Source organism: Sminthopsis crassicaudata, chromosome 1 (genome assembly GCF_048593235.1).
Source record: "Sminthopsis crassicaudata isolate SCR6 chromosome 1, ASM4859323v1, whole genome shotgun sequence".
In the NCBI taxonomy this organism is placed as follows: domain Eukaryota; kingdom Metazoa; phylum Chordata; class Mammalia; order Dasyuromorphia; family Dasyuridae; genus Sminthopsis; species Sminthopsis crassicaudata.
Window position 1 is genome coordinate 742,544,327 of NC_133617.1, and position 18,357 is coordinate 742,562,683.

At 41.2% G+C, this 18,357-nt stretch overlaps 1 protein-coding gene across 3 annotated transcripts in view; it reads right to left on the reverse strand.

Moving 5' to 3' along the window:
- The window catches only part of ITPRID1 (ITPR interacting domain containing 1), a 121,231-nt gene that overhangs the window by 39,466 nt on the left and 63,408 nt on the right, over window positions 1-18,357 (reverse strand). For all 3 annotated transcript variants that reach the window (XM_074284355.1, XM_074284356.1, XM_074284357.1), the window contains one exon: window positions 15,227-15,284. In XM_074284355.1, the coding sequence (XP_074140456.1) occupies window positions 15,227-15,284 (58 nt within the window). The remainder of the gene's footprint in view (window positions 1-15,226; window positions 15,285-18,357) is intronic.

Genomic DNA, 18,357 nt, shown 5'->3' on the forward strand with positions numbered 1-18,357 from the left:
CAAATTAGTATAACAACTTTATAATTTGACAAGTATAAAGACAAGTTTTGGGGATAAGAATTCATTATTTGGTAAAAGTGCTGGGAAGCAGGTTGGCAGAAAGTGGACATAGAGCACACCATGTACAAAGAAATGATCAAAATCCATACATGGCCTAGATAGAGATATTACAAGAAATTTTAAGAACATAGAACATATTACCTATCAGACTTACCGATAGGTGAACAATTTATGATTAAGCAAGATATAATGAATAGTGTAAGGTCTACAATGGATAATTTCGATTACATTAAATTTTAAAAAGTTTTGTACAAATAAAAAAAGGTAGCCAAGATAAGAAGGAAAGCAGAAAAGTGTGTGTGTGAGTGTGTGTGGATTTATAGACATTTTATCAGATAAAACTCTCATATCTTAAATACACAAAGAACTTTGTCAAATCTATATAAAATAGGAATCATTGCCAAATTGATAGTCAAAGGATATAAACACACAGTTTTCCAAAGAAGAAATCAAAACAATTTATAGTCATATGAAAAAAATTCTCTAAATCATTATTAGAGACATGCAAATTAAAACAACCTTAAGATATCATTTTATACCTATCAGATTGATTGAAGTTAAAGTGGTTGAAGGGGAAAGAGACAAATGTTGGAAGAGTTATGGAAAAAATTGGGGTACTAATTCACTATTGGTGGAACTGTGAACTGACTCAACCATTTTCTAGGGCAAGCTGGAATTATGCTCAAAGAGTTATTAAACTGCCTATAACTTTTGACTCAGAAATAACACTACTAGGTTTACTTCCAAAAATAATTAAGGAAAAAGGAAAAGAATCAATGTATTCCAAAATGTTTATATTCCAAAATGCAATATTTAGCTCTCTTTCTGGTGGCAAAGAAATAGAAAATGTGGAGATGTCCATCAATCAGGAAATGGCTGAACAAGTTGTAGTGTATGATTGTGATAGAATAATACCATGCTATAAGAAATTAGAAACTTGTTTATTGTGGATGAAAACATGGAAAGATGCACAAGATAATGAAGAGCAAAATGAGCAGAACGAAGAGAATGTTGTAAACAGTAACAATAATATTGTTTTAAAAACAAGTTTGATTGAATAAGTTATTTTATTATATCTATATCTATATCTATATCTATATCTATATCTATATCTATATCTATATCTATATCTATATCTATATATCCAAATTATCTACAAGGGACCTATGAAGGAAGATGCTGTCTCCATCCAGAGAAAGATGGAAGTATGTATATGGTCTTACATATGTATATATACTACATACATATTTGTGACTAATTGTAGCCATCTTGGGGGGATGGAAGAAAAAAAGCAAAAAAGCTACATGATAACTTTATTATATATATGTGTATATATATACATATGCACATATGTGTATAAATTTATATATATATATATATTAAGAGGAATAGTTGTACAACATAGATTTGTAATTTCATGTGCAATTATCATTTTTAAAATTCTACTATGTTATAGAAAGGCTTTTGTTATTTCATAGATTAAGATAAAATAAAATAAAAAAGAAAGATAGCCCCTGCCCTCAAGATGTTTGCAATCTAATGGGGGAAAACAATAAACAACATGGAGCTGGAAACAGAGGAACTCTCCTGAGCTTAAACCAAGTAGAGTTGCCTGTGGAAAGTGGAGAGCAGGAAAGTCCAATCCCTACCCTCTATTACAAAAAAAAAAATTAGGGAAGTTTAGTTTTCTGCCCTGAACCTTCCAGTCTTGGAGGTAGAAAGCCTTGGAGAGACTTGGAATGCCTACACATCCCTGAGCCGGTTTTGGCCACGTGTCTGAGAGAAGCCTTCTAGATTGGCTGCACAGCCAGAACCGGGAGTGCCTCCAAAGGGCATCAGCAACGAGGCTTGGTCATTTTTCTCTGGCTGCTCCACCTGGGGTTGACGCCTTTCCTGAGGGTTCTGGTGAGAAAGGCTGCTATTTCTTGGCCTTGAGCCTTCTCCCCATTGAGGTCAAGATGCAATCCTATGAAGTGTGACTCAATGCCTTGTTTCTACATTTATTCTTTTCTGTGATAGGTGAAGGGATTGGAGGCTACAATCTTGGGAGTTTCAAAAGATCAGTAGAACAAATGACCGGAGATCAAGATTCTGAAGGTAAAATCTGTTCCAGATTTTGCAAGAGCCCAACCTTGATGTCATGAGGAACAAGGAGTGAACTTAGGGAGGGAATTTTTGGCTGAGACAAGGATTTATTCATATTTGATGCTATATCTGGATGTGAACTTGGTTGGAGCGATGTTATGTAGCTATTGTGCTAAATCTGAGCCTACTCTCCCCAGAGAGCAGGATAGTTGAAGGGAGAGTGTGACCCCAGATGGTGAAGGTATACTTTTGCCCTTGATGTATCTTCTAAGTGATGATCTCTTTATAAACACTCATCCATCTTAAGTGGCTAACCCAAACTGCAATAGTCACTGTCAGCCAACATTAGGTGAACACAACTGATAAGTCTTGATCCAATGGCACTAGAGAGGTGACTCCCCCAACATCTCAAGGGTAGCCTGGTTTATTGAAGGGCCAGTGTAGCTGACTTGACTCTGACACTTAGATAGAGGATATTTATGACAAACAAAACAGCAAACTTTCAAGCATTTCTGATCAGAAGACCAAGATAAATAGGACTTCTAAAATGTAAGTACAAATCCAGAAAAAAAACAAACTAATTTATTTGAATAAATAGGAGTTATATGATGCTATATTGTTCATAATGATCTTATAAAGAAGAAGAAACAAGAGTTACTTCAGAATTTTAATCCTTCAAGAGCGATAAAATGGATTAAATAACATAGGACAGAGATTCTTGATTGGTTTTGTTTTGAGGGTTTAAAAAAGAAAAAAGAAGGGTAAGTAAAGAGAGGAGTATAATAGTATTTTCCAAAAGAGAAGAGGGTTTCTCAGAATTGGGTGTGGCAGACAAATGTGCAAACACAGAGAAAGCAGGTGAAGACTACCAGGTGAACCTATTTCTTAATCTAAAATGGACAAATAAGGGTTGAACCCATAAACTCAGGCTGGGTATAGAAATATATCAAACTCAATGGAGAAACAAGTGAGGGTAGAAAGCATGATGGTGATGAGGGAGAATAATAGGTGGCATTTTTATAGCTTTTTGAGGTTTGCAAAGCACTTATCAAATATTAGCTAATTTTATCCTAACAACAGCCAAGGCAGGTTAGAAGGCAGGTGCTATCATGAGATCCATTTCCACATAAAACAAAGAAAAAGCGATTGGCCCAGGGTCACACAACTGTCCACAGCTGGATTTGAACTCAGTTAATCCTGATCCACATTCTATATTTCATCCTCTAGAGGAAAGAGTCCCTAGCAAAAACAAACTTGCCAATTATTAAAGGGAAATGAAAAGAAAGAAGAGGGAAAAGGGAAAAAAAGACAGGAGAAGAGAAGGGAAGAAAAGAGAAAGAAAAGGAAAGAAAAAAGGAAAAGAGAGGAAAGGAAAAGAAAGCAAGGGAGAGCACAAGAGAGAAGAAGGAAAGAAAGTAGGATCTAAAGGTTGTCAGACAGCCTCTTAGTAATTGAGGAATGGTTGAACAAACTGGAACATATGAATTCAGCAGAAAATTAACACAATTCAAAGATGAAAGAAGATTCCAGATAATCTCCTGGAGTGTGAACTAATGCAGAGTAAAGAGAGCAAAAGCAGAAGAATGATTTATTCAAGAATAATAATATTATGGGAGGGGAAACAATTTTGAAAGATTTAAGAACTTTGACCAATGCAATGGTCAACCAGGTCATATTTCCTTACTGTGACCCACAGAAAAGCTCACTCCAAGGTGAAGAAATGCATTTTTTGATGTGGCCACTGTTTAAATCTTTTTTTTTTTTGCTTTTTTTTTTTTGCTATGCTTATTTGTAACAAGAACTTTTGCCCCCCACTTTCTGTCATTTGATTTGAAGAAGAAAAAGGAACAGGGTTTATTGTGGTTTTAGCAATGGTAATATCTAAGAAACACACAAAAGAAAGCAGAAATTTAGAAGGAAGCACAGATGAGTGGGATTGTTTTGAAAAAATGTTCGAATTTCTTACATAGTATATATAACCTATATTATTTCCATATCTTACATATTACAACATATTATGTATTTTAAAAAGAAGTGGTCTCTGTGGTTTCATTGAATTCTCTCCATGTTCTGCTGTATGCACGGAAATGCTCTTTTTAGAGTTTAAGCACTGTAATAAAAACTTTCCAAAAAGGAAGGTGAGATTGTCTCACTTGCCTATATTTTGGTCTGTAGCACTCAGCACAGATTCTTTGCTCAACTGACAACCTCTGATTTATCTTGTATACATCACATATATATATATACATATACATATATATACACATATACATATACACATACATACATATATATACATATACATACATACACATATACATATACATATATATACATACACACATATACATATACATACATATATATATATATATATACACATACACACACACACACACACACATATATATATATATATATATATATATATATATATATAGTTGTTTGCATGGGAGGAACTGTCTTTGGACTTTCTTTTTATCCCCAATGCTTAGCACAGTGCCTGGCACATAGCAAGTGTGTTATAAATGCCTGTTAACTGACTGGCTAGTGAGTGCTTACTAAATGTTTTAATTCATTGATTCATTCTGATTGACCAGCTGCCTTTCCAGTTACTTCCCCTGCAACCATTCATGGTTTACAATCTCTTGAATTCTGAAAGAATCCTGACTCAATTTGCTTTCTAGGTGGACTATTCCTCAAGTGTAAGGCATTGCACCTACCTTGTGTCATCCCAATAATAATAGCTAGTATTTAAATAGCACCTGAAATGTCCAGTTTTAACCTCTCTGATTCATCCTCAAGCTCATTATCTCTCCTTCCAAATCCTTTCTTCCTTTTAAATTCCCAATTACTGTCCCCACCCTCTTAGGTACCCACTTCCTTGCTTAGATATCATCCTCACATCTCTCTTTTCTCTTCCACAGTTCCTATCCATTGGGTGGATAACCCTGTTATTTCTCCCTTCAGCATCCTCTCAGCCCCTTCCTCTCCTGTGAGTGGTCCTCCTGGTGCAGACCTCTCCCACCTCCCACCCAAACTATTGCAATAGACCGATGGATGGCTGCTTTCTTCCGCAAGGCTCTCCACACTCCACTTCATACCCTGCTCACCTGCCAAGCCGATCCTTCTAAAGCTCAGATCCAACAATATTCTCCTTCTCCCATTAAATCAACTCTTGTCACTCCTTATCATTCCCAGGATTACATGTAAAATCCTCTGTATGAAGTACAAACTCTTCATAACTTGTCTCGCTCCTATTTTACCAATCTTCTCAGACCTTTTACTCATCCAAGTACTCTGTGCTCCGATGACATGTTCCTCTACATGTCCACAATTCTCTCTCCGACACATGGGTATGTGTGTGCACACGTATGTGTTTCCTATGTATTCTAGAGGACCGGTATTATCACATAATATTCTATTTCATCCATTAACCTCAAGTCCTATTGGTTAATATATCAGCCCATTAGCTGAATGAAACCTTTGCTATTGCCGTGCAGGTGGGCAAATTGCAGATGATAGAGGGAAATAGACCATGTCAGACATCCTCATTGATGTCTGGTGCGGGCAGCAGAAGGCAGCAAGTCCCATGATCTTCACCTCCAATGGCTTCCTCTTACTCCCAGGATCGAACACAAAACTCTCCATTTGGTGTTAAGTCCTTTGTGATCTAGCCAGTCCTCCCTTTCACATGCTCTGGGATGCAGGGACGCTGCCCTCCTGGCAGTTTCTTGCACATGAGCCTCTCTTTCTTCCCTCTGTCTCCATACTCACTGGTCCACACGCCTCCTCATCTCCATCTCCAAGCTTCATTTGGTTTCCTTCAAACCTCAGTCAAATTCCCACCTTCCAAAGTCCTCTGAATTGTGCCGCCTTCCACGCTTTCTTGCCTGTGTTTGTTGTGTACACACTTGTTGGATCCCCATTTGATTCTGAGCTCCATTTTTAGTTTTTCTCTGAATCCCCACTGAGTCCAAATCTGCCCCCAGATGCTTAACACTTACTAGCTGTGTGACCCTAGGAAAGTTACTTAACCCCAATTGTCTTTTCAAAATAAATAAATGAATGAATAATAAATAAATCAATGTGCTGATCACTTTTGATTCCCCAGAACTTAGTACAATATCTGGCACATAGGAGATGCTTGATAAATGCTCATTGATTGGCTGACTTTATATTTTTATCTCATTTGAGCGTTACAATAACTCTGTGAATTAAGTGCTATTATTATCTTGATTTAACAGTTGAGAAAACTAGGGCCAAAATAGTTAAGTGGCTTGCTAATAAATGTCTGAGGCAGGATTTGAACTCTGATCAGCCTGACTCCATGGAGTCACTCTATCACCTAAGCTGCTTCAACAGGAATAATGGGAAAAGGAGTCTTGCAGACCAATTCTAAAACCAGTTTGGAAAGCAGTACCTGAAATTACCCACTATCCTCCACGGACACACTATCCTGCATGTACATGATACATATAACATGGGTATGTGTGTGCACACGTATGTGTTTCCTATGTATTCTAGAGGACCGGTATTATCACATAATATTCTATTTCATCCATTAACCTCAAGTCCCATTGGTTAATATATCCCAATTACTGAATGGAACCTTTGCTATTGCCGTGCAGGTGGGCAAATTGCAGATGATAGAGGGAAATAGACCATATCAGATATCCTCATTGATGTCTGGTGCGGGCAGCAGAAGGCAGCAAGTCCTGGCAGCTGAAGAAATCAATCACAGACTCAGCTGCTCTGGCACGGACTCCCCAACCTTCTCTTTCCAAAGAGAAGAGCTCTGGGCTCGACTGTCCTTGGACAGGGCAGTGGGTTCCTCAAATGGCCAGTGGAGGAGAAAAAGGAAGATTTCTCTTTCGGGAGTGAGAATTCAGAAGCCTTTGAGTACTGAATGAGCCCATCTCCTCGCCCTAACCACTGCCCTTCCTATTGGTATCGCCTGTTTCCCACATGTTGGGTCAAAGCATTATGCTTATTCTAAAAGAAAATATTGCATCTAATAATAAATGACTTTTATGTGGCATTTGGCGTTTTCAAAGCACTCTGTGTACCCCATTTCATTTGGTCCTCAGAGACTCGAGCTGAAGAGAGACTAGAGGCCTTGTTATAGCCATTTGACCAAGAAGAAAACTGAGATTTAGGGAAATGCTCAGGGTCCCACATCTAGGAAGCATCAGAGATGAGACTGAAATCCAAGAACTATAGTTCTTTTATTCCTTCCGTTACCCCATCCATCCAAGTGGGGGATTGTGGGTGTTTCAGTCCCTTGGAAGAAGGAGAACCTCAGACTATTCCTCTAGCCTCTGAATTTCCAGACCCGCCTGGGGATGGCTCGCCTGAAACAAGTGATTTAGGGTTCCAACATCTGGTTCCTGCTGCCCGGGTCTCCTGGCAATGAATGACCTCTTCATGGCTTCCCTCCTTGGGCACAGTCCCATCGCTATGGGTCTGGGCCAGTGGATTCGGTGATTACATGAAGCTTTTCTTTTAATTAGCACTTGGCCCGAAATCACAGCGCCCATATTGCAGATCAGTCAGCGCAGGAGGAGGGAAAAGGAATGAAATGAGGGGAGGGATGGTGGGAAGCAGGGAAATGACGGAGAAAGTCCACTGCTTCTGGCAGACACACTGTTTGTAGGCCCTTGACTAAGGACACCTACTTCTGCCCTGCCCACGACTCAAGTATTGTCCTACACAAGTCCTGTATCCACGTATTGTACACAGCATCCTCTGCTTCTATCTGGCATATAAGAAACCAACCTAAACCCAAAAGCTACCAGAAGATCGGCCCAAAGTAACAAGCAAAGCTTTCCCCAGAACTCCTAGTCGATACCAAGATGTAATCCCGGAGGCCACGGATTGCCTCCTTTTGAACTTTACATGTCTATCAGACTGCCTGAGATTGAACATCGGTCCAAAGAGAGGCTGAAGGCATTGCGGAGACCCAGAAGCCTTTTCCCTGAGAAGAGCCCAGGGCGGTCTTGGGCCACCTTAAGACCAAAACCTCCAAAATGTAGATAGTGACTGCTCCTCTGCCTTGGCCAGACCACCTCCAAGATAACATTCTGGATATGACAACTGAAGGAAGACAGGGAGAAGCTGATGAGCTTCTTGATGATATGAAAACTAGTGCAAGAAACGAAGGCTATAGAGCCTGGAGAAGGGAAAGATACAGGGAGAAATGAAAGCTAATGCCCAATATTGCAAGGATTGCTTGGGGAAGGGGATTGGACTGTACTTTGGGACTCTGAGTGGAAGAACTAGGAGCAAAATGTGGATGTTGAAAAGAAGTGATATAGACACTATTTGTCAAGAAAGTCTGATGATTAGAGCTTCTTAAAAGTAAAAAAGTCTACCTTGTTGGGGAGGGAGAGTAGCCCTCATCTGGGCTAGAAGTTTGTAAACAAAGCCTAGTGACCCCTTGGTAAGTGTGTTGTAGTGGACATTCTTTGGTGAGGGGCGGTATGGTTGGGCTGGCTGGCTGCCAGTGTACCAGCTCCAATATTCTGTAATTCTATGATTGTTCCCCTTTGTTCTAACCAGTGGACCTCAGACTTTTTAAAGAGGGAGCCAGTTCAGCTCTTTTTGTTGTAGCTAGAAACTGGAAGTTGAATGGATGTCCATCAGTTGGAGAACGGTTGGGTAAATTGTGGTATATGAAGGTTATGGAATATTATTGCTCTGTAAGAAATGACCAGCAGGAAGAATACAGAGAGGCCTGGAGAGACTTACATCAACTGATGCTGAGTGAAATGAGCAGAACCAGAAGATCACTGTACACTTCAACAACAATACTGTATGAGGATGTATTCTGATGGAAGTGGAAATCTTCAACATAAAGAAGATCCAACTCACTTCCAGTTGATCAATGATGGACAGAAACAACTACACCCAGAGAAGGAACACTGGGAAGCGAATGTAAATTGTTAGCACTAATATCTGTCTGCCCAGGTTGCATGTACCTTCGGATTCTAATGTTTATTGTGCAACAAGAAAATGATATTCACACTCATGTATTGTACCTAGACTATATTGTAACACATGTAAAATGTATGGGATTGCCTGTCATCGGGGGGAGGGAATAGAGGGAGGGGGGGATAATTTGGAAAAATGAATACAAGGGATAATATTATAAAAAAATTACTCATGCATATATACTGTGGGAAAAAAATTCTAAATAAAATAATTAAAAAAAAAAAGAGGGAGCCAGTTCCCTGTCCCTCAGACTGTTGGAGGGCCGGACTACAGTAAAAACAAAAGCTCACACTCTGTCTCCACCCTTCAGCATATAACCCAGCGGGCCACATAAACATCCTCAACAGGCACATCTGACCCGAGGGCCGTAGTTTGAGAATCTCACCCTGTTAAAGCATGGGCAGTGATAGGAGGTCAGTTTTTCTTAGAAACCAAGCTCCAAAGTGCTGTGGAAAGATCATGAGCTTTGGAACCAGAGGAACAGAGTTCAAAGCTCAATTTGCATTAATTCTGTGATATTGGGCAAGTCCCTTAACTCCCTTGGGCCTCAGTTTTCTCATCTATAAAATGAGGTTGTTGGATCTGATTCCTTCTGAGGCGGCTTTGAGGTTTAGGTCTAGGGTCCTACAATGTCACAAGCTTCAATTTTCCACACGATCCCTTCTCAGAAAGTTTCCATTCAACATCTACCCCTTACTCGGACCGGTCAGTTCCTCCTTTTACCTCCAGTTTCAGGAAAGGATCCAGGCCAGCTTTTCAACTTTCTTATGTGTGTTGTCTTCTACCACCAAAGTGTAAGCTACCTGAGGGGTGTGAAGGGTGGTATGAAATCAGTTTCTTTTTGTATTCCTACCACTTAACACAATCGCCAGCACACAGGAAGAGCTTAATAAATGCTTGTTGATTTCTGGACTGGCGATGTGGAAGGAAAGCTGGGTTTTTGAAGGCTCTGTTACTACAAAGAAAACTGATGGATCCTACCAATGTTAAAGGACTTTGACGTCTAGATTTTGAAGAAGCAGCAGGACATCCTAGAAACAACAATTTCCTTTCTTCCTGAGCTTCCTGGTCACCAAACGATGTGATGGACAACAAATTAATAAGGGATTTTAAACGACCTCAGTTAATCAACAAGGAAAGGCGGGCTTTTCTGTATTTAGGCCTTTAAACTCTTTTTCCTCTTGTTTGTCTATGAGTCTTGCCTACATTCGGATTTTGAAGCAGTCTATTCTTGTATCTTATTTCTTTTTAGGTCGACGGATGGGGTTAATAACGTCCTCTTGGAAGCAAAATCATCCAAAGGAATATTTTGGGTTATGTCAACTCATGGAGTGACTGTTCCCATCACCTGATAATGGCTAATAACAGGCATCCCACTAATAGAACTATTCAGTCAATTAAAAAAAATCTTGATTGCCTGCCACAGAATATCCCCCCAGTGCCAAGCTGTCTGTGGAGTAGGTGGGGAGAGGGAAGGAAGGTGTGATAATTAAAAGAATTGCTACTTAATAAGTCACAGGAGCCAATGTGTTAACTCGGCATGCTGGGACGCTAGAGTGTTCCCAGCTGCCTCGGAGAAGGGAGGAGGAGGATGCCGTTTGATCCCTGGCACCACGAGTGGGGACAAGACGAAGCGCAAATGTGCTAATAGTGAGTTTCCATGTCATAACGTGCCAGATGGAGGTGGTTACATCCCTGATTGATTGCCTCCTGGGCGAGACAGAGGTTTTCCAGAAGGCTAATGTCTCTGAATTGGCAGGCAAGCTCTGGGGACCGGCGTTCTTGCCTCTGGTCAGCCCGGGCCCTCGTGGCCTTTGTGGGCCAGGGCGTGAGGGCCCAGGGACTCATAGCCGGGGCTGAGATGGAGAGAAATGGAACCCAGCGCCTCCCTGCCAGGGCGGGGGCTCGGGATGGCCCAGTAGGAGTGGCTGGTGATCAAATTATTGCCCGGGCGCCGAGCTGATGAGGAGGAGGGCTGGCAGCCCCTCTCTTGTGAACCAGAGAGAAAATTGAAAAATTGCAAGGAAGGGTAGGAGCGGGAAAGGTCTGCTTCCAAAGGGCCGAATCCCAGCAAACCCTGATGGAAACAGAGCAGGGAGACGCTGCATGACCTTCCCCTCCGTCTTACCTTCTCCTGCCTCCCCACCCCCCTGCACCCCACCCACCTCGCCTTTCCCTTTCCTGATGGCTAGCTCTTGACTCCAAATCAACAGCATGGAGCGTGATGGCGGCCGTGGCTGCCTACTGGGAGGCAGCCCTCTGCCTGTCATCCAGCCACTGGGTCCTAATACAGGACAGAGACGAAGGCTTCATTACCGAACAATGGAGTTTGCTGCCAGAGCCCACGGATTTGAATAAACAACAAATAAGCAACAGCTGTTCCAGCATATGTGTACGGTGGAAAAAAAAAGTCACAAAATAAAAGAATTTGTAAATGCCAAAAGCAACACTAAACTACGGCTGCTACTGTAGAGCGGGTTTTTAATTGCAACCGCAGCAAGCCAGGCTGTGGGTATTAGTCTCACATATGTCTTGTTGCTGCCAACCTGGGAGTATAGATGAATTTAATTAAATAAGGATTATCCCTGCTCCCCAGTACAATTACTTATTTATAACAATGATAAAATTGCCTAATTTTTTTTTAAAAAGGGGGTAATATTTGTAAAACAGCTTGGGGAACAAAACTTGCCCAGTTTTCCTTGTAAGTCATTCAGGGCTATTTGGGGGTGGAGGGCATCTCTGCAAATGAAGTCTTTGCCTGCCTCCCAGGAACGGAAAAAAAATCACCAGCCCCGAAACAGCCTCCCCTTGTCATAAAGCTTGCCGCAGTTAAACAGCCAGAGACGACATTATGGAGAAATATAAAGAAGATACACGGCAGCTTGGGAATAGCTTTTCATGGGGAGTGGAGAAAATGAAGTAATCGGACCCAAATTGAGGGCCGATAACAGAGATCGGGGACGGGGCCTGTGGGACGGGAGCCATCGTTTCCCGATTTGTAGGACTCGGTCCCTTCGGGCACCAATGGGACTTTCCGTTTCATTGCCGGTGGGAGTCTTTTGGCACCCCCCAGCCCCCTTTTCTCTCTCCTGAGAAAAGCCATTCAGATGAGAGAGCAAATGGGGGGAAATGCTGGGCCAGAAGAAGGAGAGCTGTTTTGTCCTGGACAGCTTAGGCAAAGGTGGGCCAAGGTGACAGTTGAGGGCCATCCCAAAGAGCAAGGCTGGGAAAGGTCAGATGTCAAAGCATCCCTTAGTCTGTGATAGCTTGCAGAGTCCAGTCTTGGCTGAATCCAGGCCATCAATTAGATTTACTCAGCAGCATATGTTACATGTCTACTATGTGCTAGGCACTTGCTAGGTGCCTGAAAGACGAGGGAAGAAAGTGACCTCTCCTCAAGGAGTTCATATTTACTGGTGTACGTACAACGTGTATACAGATAACAAAGATAAATAATATAGGCCAAAAATAGTCTCTAAAAATAAGTTTGGAGGAGAGAGTCTAACAACTGATGGAAGCCTAAGACTACCTTGGGAGGTGACCCCTGAACTCTTTTTTTTTTTAATAATTTTTTTTTAAATGAAGGACGCAAAAGATAGTGAAAAAAGAGACTAAAATAAGTTTCAATCTGCAATCAGAGTCCACCAGTTATTTCTCTGGTGCTGGACAGCACTTCTCATCATGAGTTCTTCGGAATTATCAGAGATCATCGTATGATTGAGAATAACAAAGTCATTCATACTTTTTCATTATCCAATAATGCTGTTATTATGGCACTGTCCTCTTGCTTCTGCTCACTTTATTTTGCTTGAGTTCATACAAGTCTTCCCAAATGTTTCTCAAGCCATTATGTTCATCGTACTGCAATCATGTTCCAACACAATCATAAACTACAACTTGTTCAGCCACTCCCCAATTGATGGGCATTCCCTTGCTTTTCACTTCACTGTCACTACAAAAATAGCTGCTATAAATAATTTTCTATAAATAGAGCTTTCTTCCTTTAATCTCTTAAGGATATAGACCTAGTAGTGATGTGCCTGGGTCCAAGATATCTACAATTTTCCAGTCTTTAGGACGTACCTCCAAATCATTCTCAAGAATGGTCAAATTAGTTGTGAACTGTGCCTCAACAGTGCAGTCGTATCCCACTCTTTCCATATCTTCCCACTCATTTTTTCTTTTCTGTCATATTAGCCGATCTGATAGGTATGAGGTGATGTTATTTTAACGTGAATTTCTCCAATTATTAGTGATTGAGGGTAGGTTATATAATTTATAATGTGATCAACAAAACTTGGATGTCTGAAAACTACCTGTTCATATCCTTTGACCATCAACTACAGACCAAGATTCTGCTAATAAAGACCATAAACACATAGACTTTTCTAGCTGCCATATCACTCAGCAGGCTCTTATGCAGCTTGCAGCCCACTAAAACCTCCAGATTTTCTTTTTTTTTCCTTTAAAGATGAATTATTTCTATCCATCCTTTTCCCATTCTGTACCTATGAAATTGATTTTTGAATTCAAATGTGGGATTTGAATTTTACCCCAATGGAATTCTAAGCATAGTCTGTCAAGGGGGACACATGTGACCCTGGAAATATCACTTAACCATTTGCCTCAGTTTCCTTATTTGTAAAACGATCTGGAGAAGGAAGTGGCAGACCATTTTGGGATCCTTGCTAAGAAAACCCCCAAAGGGGTCGCTAAGAGTTGAAATTGAAAATGGCTACCCAACAATAACAACAAAAAGATTTTGGGATCCTGATTCTATTGTCTAGTATATTCACTACTTTCTCTGGTTCATTGTAAATGCCATATAGTCCTTTAACCAAGTCAATAGTAAGAGTTCAATTCCTCCTAAATTCATCTCAGTCTACAAAAGTCCTCTCCAAAGTTTGCTCTCTTCTTCACAAGGATGTCATGTTCAGGAAATGCTTTGCTAAAGTCCAGACAAACAACATGGATTCATTAGTAACCCTATGAAAATGGACATACTTTTAATCTCATGTGGCTTGTTGATGAAGCCATGTTTCCTCATCTACACAATCACTTCATTCCTTTCTAGGTGATCGTTAACCTTTAACCATTAGTTCTCAATTATTCCCAGAAATGAGTGGCAAGTTTACTTGTCTATAATTTGAAGATGCTGCTATTTTCTTTAAAAAAAGAAAACAAGAGTTTTCTCTTTGTGATGAAGTCTTGAATGCCGGGTGTGATGGCAGAGAGAGAAACTGAAGCAATAATAAAACTTATTTCCTGGGGCAGGCAATAAGAAGGATCTGATAGAGATCAGTTTAGTTCTATGCTCCTGCCTTCTGTGGAGTTAATCCAATCAGAAATCCAAGTTATATCAACGAAATTTTCCATATAAATCAGCTTATGACCCATGGCTTCCACACTGCTCTCCACTGGGTCAATCTGCCACAACACCTTTGTCTCTTCCCTGTGGCATGTGGTGTCTCTCCTAATCCTCCCTCCCCATGCCTTATGATGTCTCTCCTCTCCTGATCCCATTTCTCCTTCTAGTTAGCTCACTCTTTTAGGGTACTAAGTTCCTTTCAGGATTTAGCCTGCCAGTTAAGAACACGTCCCAACCTCATGGGGTGTTTCCTTTTTTCTAGTACATGGCAGATCCCACTAAAGACCTTGCCCTTTCCATAAAACCCCATTCTCTGCTCTCCCTATTTCATATTTTCCCTTTCTGGTGTCTATTATATTTCTCCATTTTGTCTGTAACCTCTTCTAACTAAAACACTATTTGTCAAAGCCAATGGCCACTGTGAATCCTTCACACGAGTAAACCCAGACATTTCGGCTAGTGCACATCTCCTGGTCCCACATCGTTTGCTACATCAGCCGTGTCTCCTTCTATCACGCTCTTTCAGGTTTCATGGATGCTCTTCGGTCATTTGGACTGCTTACACCCCCCACACACACTCACAAGCACATTCACTCATCTCATAAGCATGTAGAATTGCCCGACGTACCAAGTTGAGTTTTCAACCTTCCTCTAGGAATAGGGAATTTGATCACGGGATCATCAGGAATAGCAAAATGGATCATAAGGCCTGATTCTTACCCACTGTGCCCAAGGTCGCCTCCTGTAGATTTCCAGGTTCTTCCTCAAAACTCTGTACCTGAGATATCCAAAAGCAACAATCCCATCAGTTATTTCTTCATAATTTTTGCCTCCCTGTCTTGGGATTGAATCTGGCAAACTTTAAAGCCATAAAACTATCCATATTGTTTTCTCTTGCAAGTTGTTTCTGTGATCTTATGGGGATACTTACTATTCCCTGCTTAGAAATGCTGGCCCCTTGGGGAAGTGGGGAGAGCAACCAGCTCCACTTGTGTTTCAGGGCAATAAATAGTACCTGAAAATATGAAAGGTCAAAGGCCACTTGAGCTCCTGGAAATGGGGTCTCCTTCCTGGGATATGAAGTGATAACCTTTCTGGGAGGGGAACATATGACATTTTATTTTTTATTTGAGTTATTTATACACAACTATGTCTTAGCTATTTTATTGACTGTAAACTTCATGAGAACGGAGACTGTTCCCAAATTTTATTTTTTGCATTTTTTGGACAAGGCCTATGATTTCAATTATATGGGGAACTCCTGCTGACAGAAGTTCTGTTTAACAGTCTAGATCCCTGGCAATCTAGACCATTGAGCATCTTGTATTCTTGAACAGTTTCCTGGGGCTTTGGGAAATTAGGTTCCTTGCCTAGTATCACATAGAGAGAGGGTTCTCTGAGTCCAAGACCAGCTCTGCACCTCCCCTGTCTCATGTTATAATTAAATTGTACCATTATAGGCCTGTAGTTCTATGTTAGAAAGGACTTCAGATCCATCTAATCCAATTTGTAGAAGTTAACTATCCCAGCCTCCTCATTTTATAGATATGGAAACTGAGGTTCAGAAAAATCGAATAACTCCTGAAAAATTCAAGCCAACACACATTTATTAGTGTTTATAATGCGATAAAGCCTGCAGTTAGGAGCACAATTCCTGCCCTAGAGCAAGCTGAGGCTTAAGGGACTTACACAATTTGCCAAGGACACACAAGGAGTAAACATGAAAGTTAGAATTAGAACACAGGTTTTTCAAACCCAAAGGGAGCGTTCTTTCCCACCGTTCCATGCTTCCCCCCCCATTCAATTAGATTAAATTACCGGTGTACCAGGAAATTATGGATCAATAGCATAAGGGTCATTTTAGTCTCATCTTTCTGATGATGATGACGACTCTTTGACACTTCTACCTGTGTCTCCTAATTTTAATCTTTGGGCCAAATAGAGCAAATCTAAACTTGCTTCCACTCAATCGAATGAGATATCTGTAAAGCACTTAGTCTAGTGCCTTGTACACAGTAAAAGCTTAATACATGCTTATTTTCTTCCCACCCCTTCTACTCAACAATCCTTCAAATATTTGAAAATAATGAACAATCTGGTACCGTGAAAATCTGGGGTTGAAGCTTTAAATTTTTGTTCTAACATCTACTGACATGTGGGACCTCGGCTTCCATCTATATTTTGTTTGTACACTGGATTTTGTCTTCTCTATTCCATTGTGAGCTCCTCAGGGCAGGGGTTATAATCCCAGAGTTTAGCATAGTGCTAATAAATAATATATTTATATTTTATATAATATATAATATATGAATAAATGCACTATTGATTTGGCTTTTCCTGGTGAGCTATTTGACTCTCTGAGCCTCAGTTTCCATATCTGGAAAGTAAGGGAATGGGGCCAGATGATCTCTAAAGTTTCTCCTAGCTATGATCAAATGATTTCCCTTTCCCTCTTCTCCAGTGAAAAGATCCCCAGTCTTTCAACCAGTCACCTAAAAGATGTTTACCCTTCAGGGTGTAAGAGGCAGAAAGAGAAGGGCCTATAGACTTCGGTCAATTTTTTGGTAATTGGATTTTAAGGTTTGTCTTTCAAAACAAATGTTTTAACCTTGCTATGGCCCCTGTTTAACTCCCAAGGCTCTTATTACTCTTCTATCAATGGGGAAATAGATTTTCACCAGTTAAGCTGCCAGGAATGCATTTTATATTTTGCCCAAGAATTAACAGATTAGACATGGAGGGACCTTCTTGAAAACAGAATGCAAAAGTTTCTCATGTGATGATCAGGAGAAATGTAGCAAGGGTGACACAATATAAAACTTTGTTGTTTGTCCTTGTTCTGGAAGAAGTCCTTGATATCAGGGAGGTGACCCCATGACATGCAAGGGAATTGGTTTTAAATGAGGGAGGGCTGGGCAAGGTCACCTGCCTTACTTTCCCCTCCAGAGCCATTTGGGACTGATGAACAGATAGCGATCAGAAGGACTAGACATGGTCTTGCATGTGAGCTTTACTAGAGATCCATATCCCAGAGTCCTCTGGGCTGGAAGAGATCTTAGATCCCCACTTCTGAAACAGACTGGAATAAAATTCTCCTCAATAACTCCCCTGACATGTGCTTCATTCAAAGATCTCAGGGACCTCCCTCCCTCCCAAGGCAGCCCCTCTGACTTCTGTAGGGTTCTCATAGAGTGCTGGGTTGGAAGTTTTTCTGTGTCCCTCCAAAATCCCCTGTTCTGAGGGTGCTCCTCGCTCCTCCCCATCTTTGCTCAAACTTTTTTTGCTTATGGGAAATGTCTTTCCTTATCTTAGCCTATTCCTCTCACCCTTCAGCCCCCGGATCAAACCATACAGTAAGAGGGAGCCTCTCCCTGACTCTTGGCTCATGAAGAACCTCTCCGGTCTCTGACCCCCAGTTTCCCTTTCTGCTGCAGCTATGACCATGGGCCAGGCCCTCGTGCTACTCTGGTGACCAAAGGCTGCTTCTCATGTTCCTTGGCATCCCCGAAGCACTGAGGCAATTAAGTGACCCCCAGCGTGCGTGAGGGGGGAGTGGAACTCAGCTCTCCCCGACCCTGAAACAGAGCTGGAGCCACTGCACCACACAGCCTCTCAGGGCTGAGCTATTCCTCATGGAGGCCATTTTCCTTTCCACCAAGCCGAAGTTCAAGCAGACACTTCTGGGATACAAAGCTTCCTGTGGGCAGGGGCTGCTGGTCTCAGCGACCCGGCATTTGGCACAATGATTGAACATGGCAAGTCCACTTAATTACATGTTTATTGAATTAAGACTAATTGAAGATGATCATCAGAAAGCTGTGGGCTAGTCATTTCTCCTCCTGGGCCTGTTC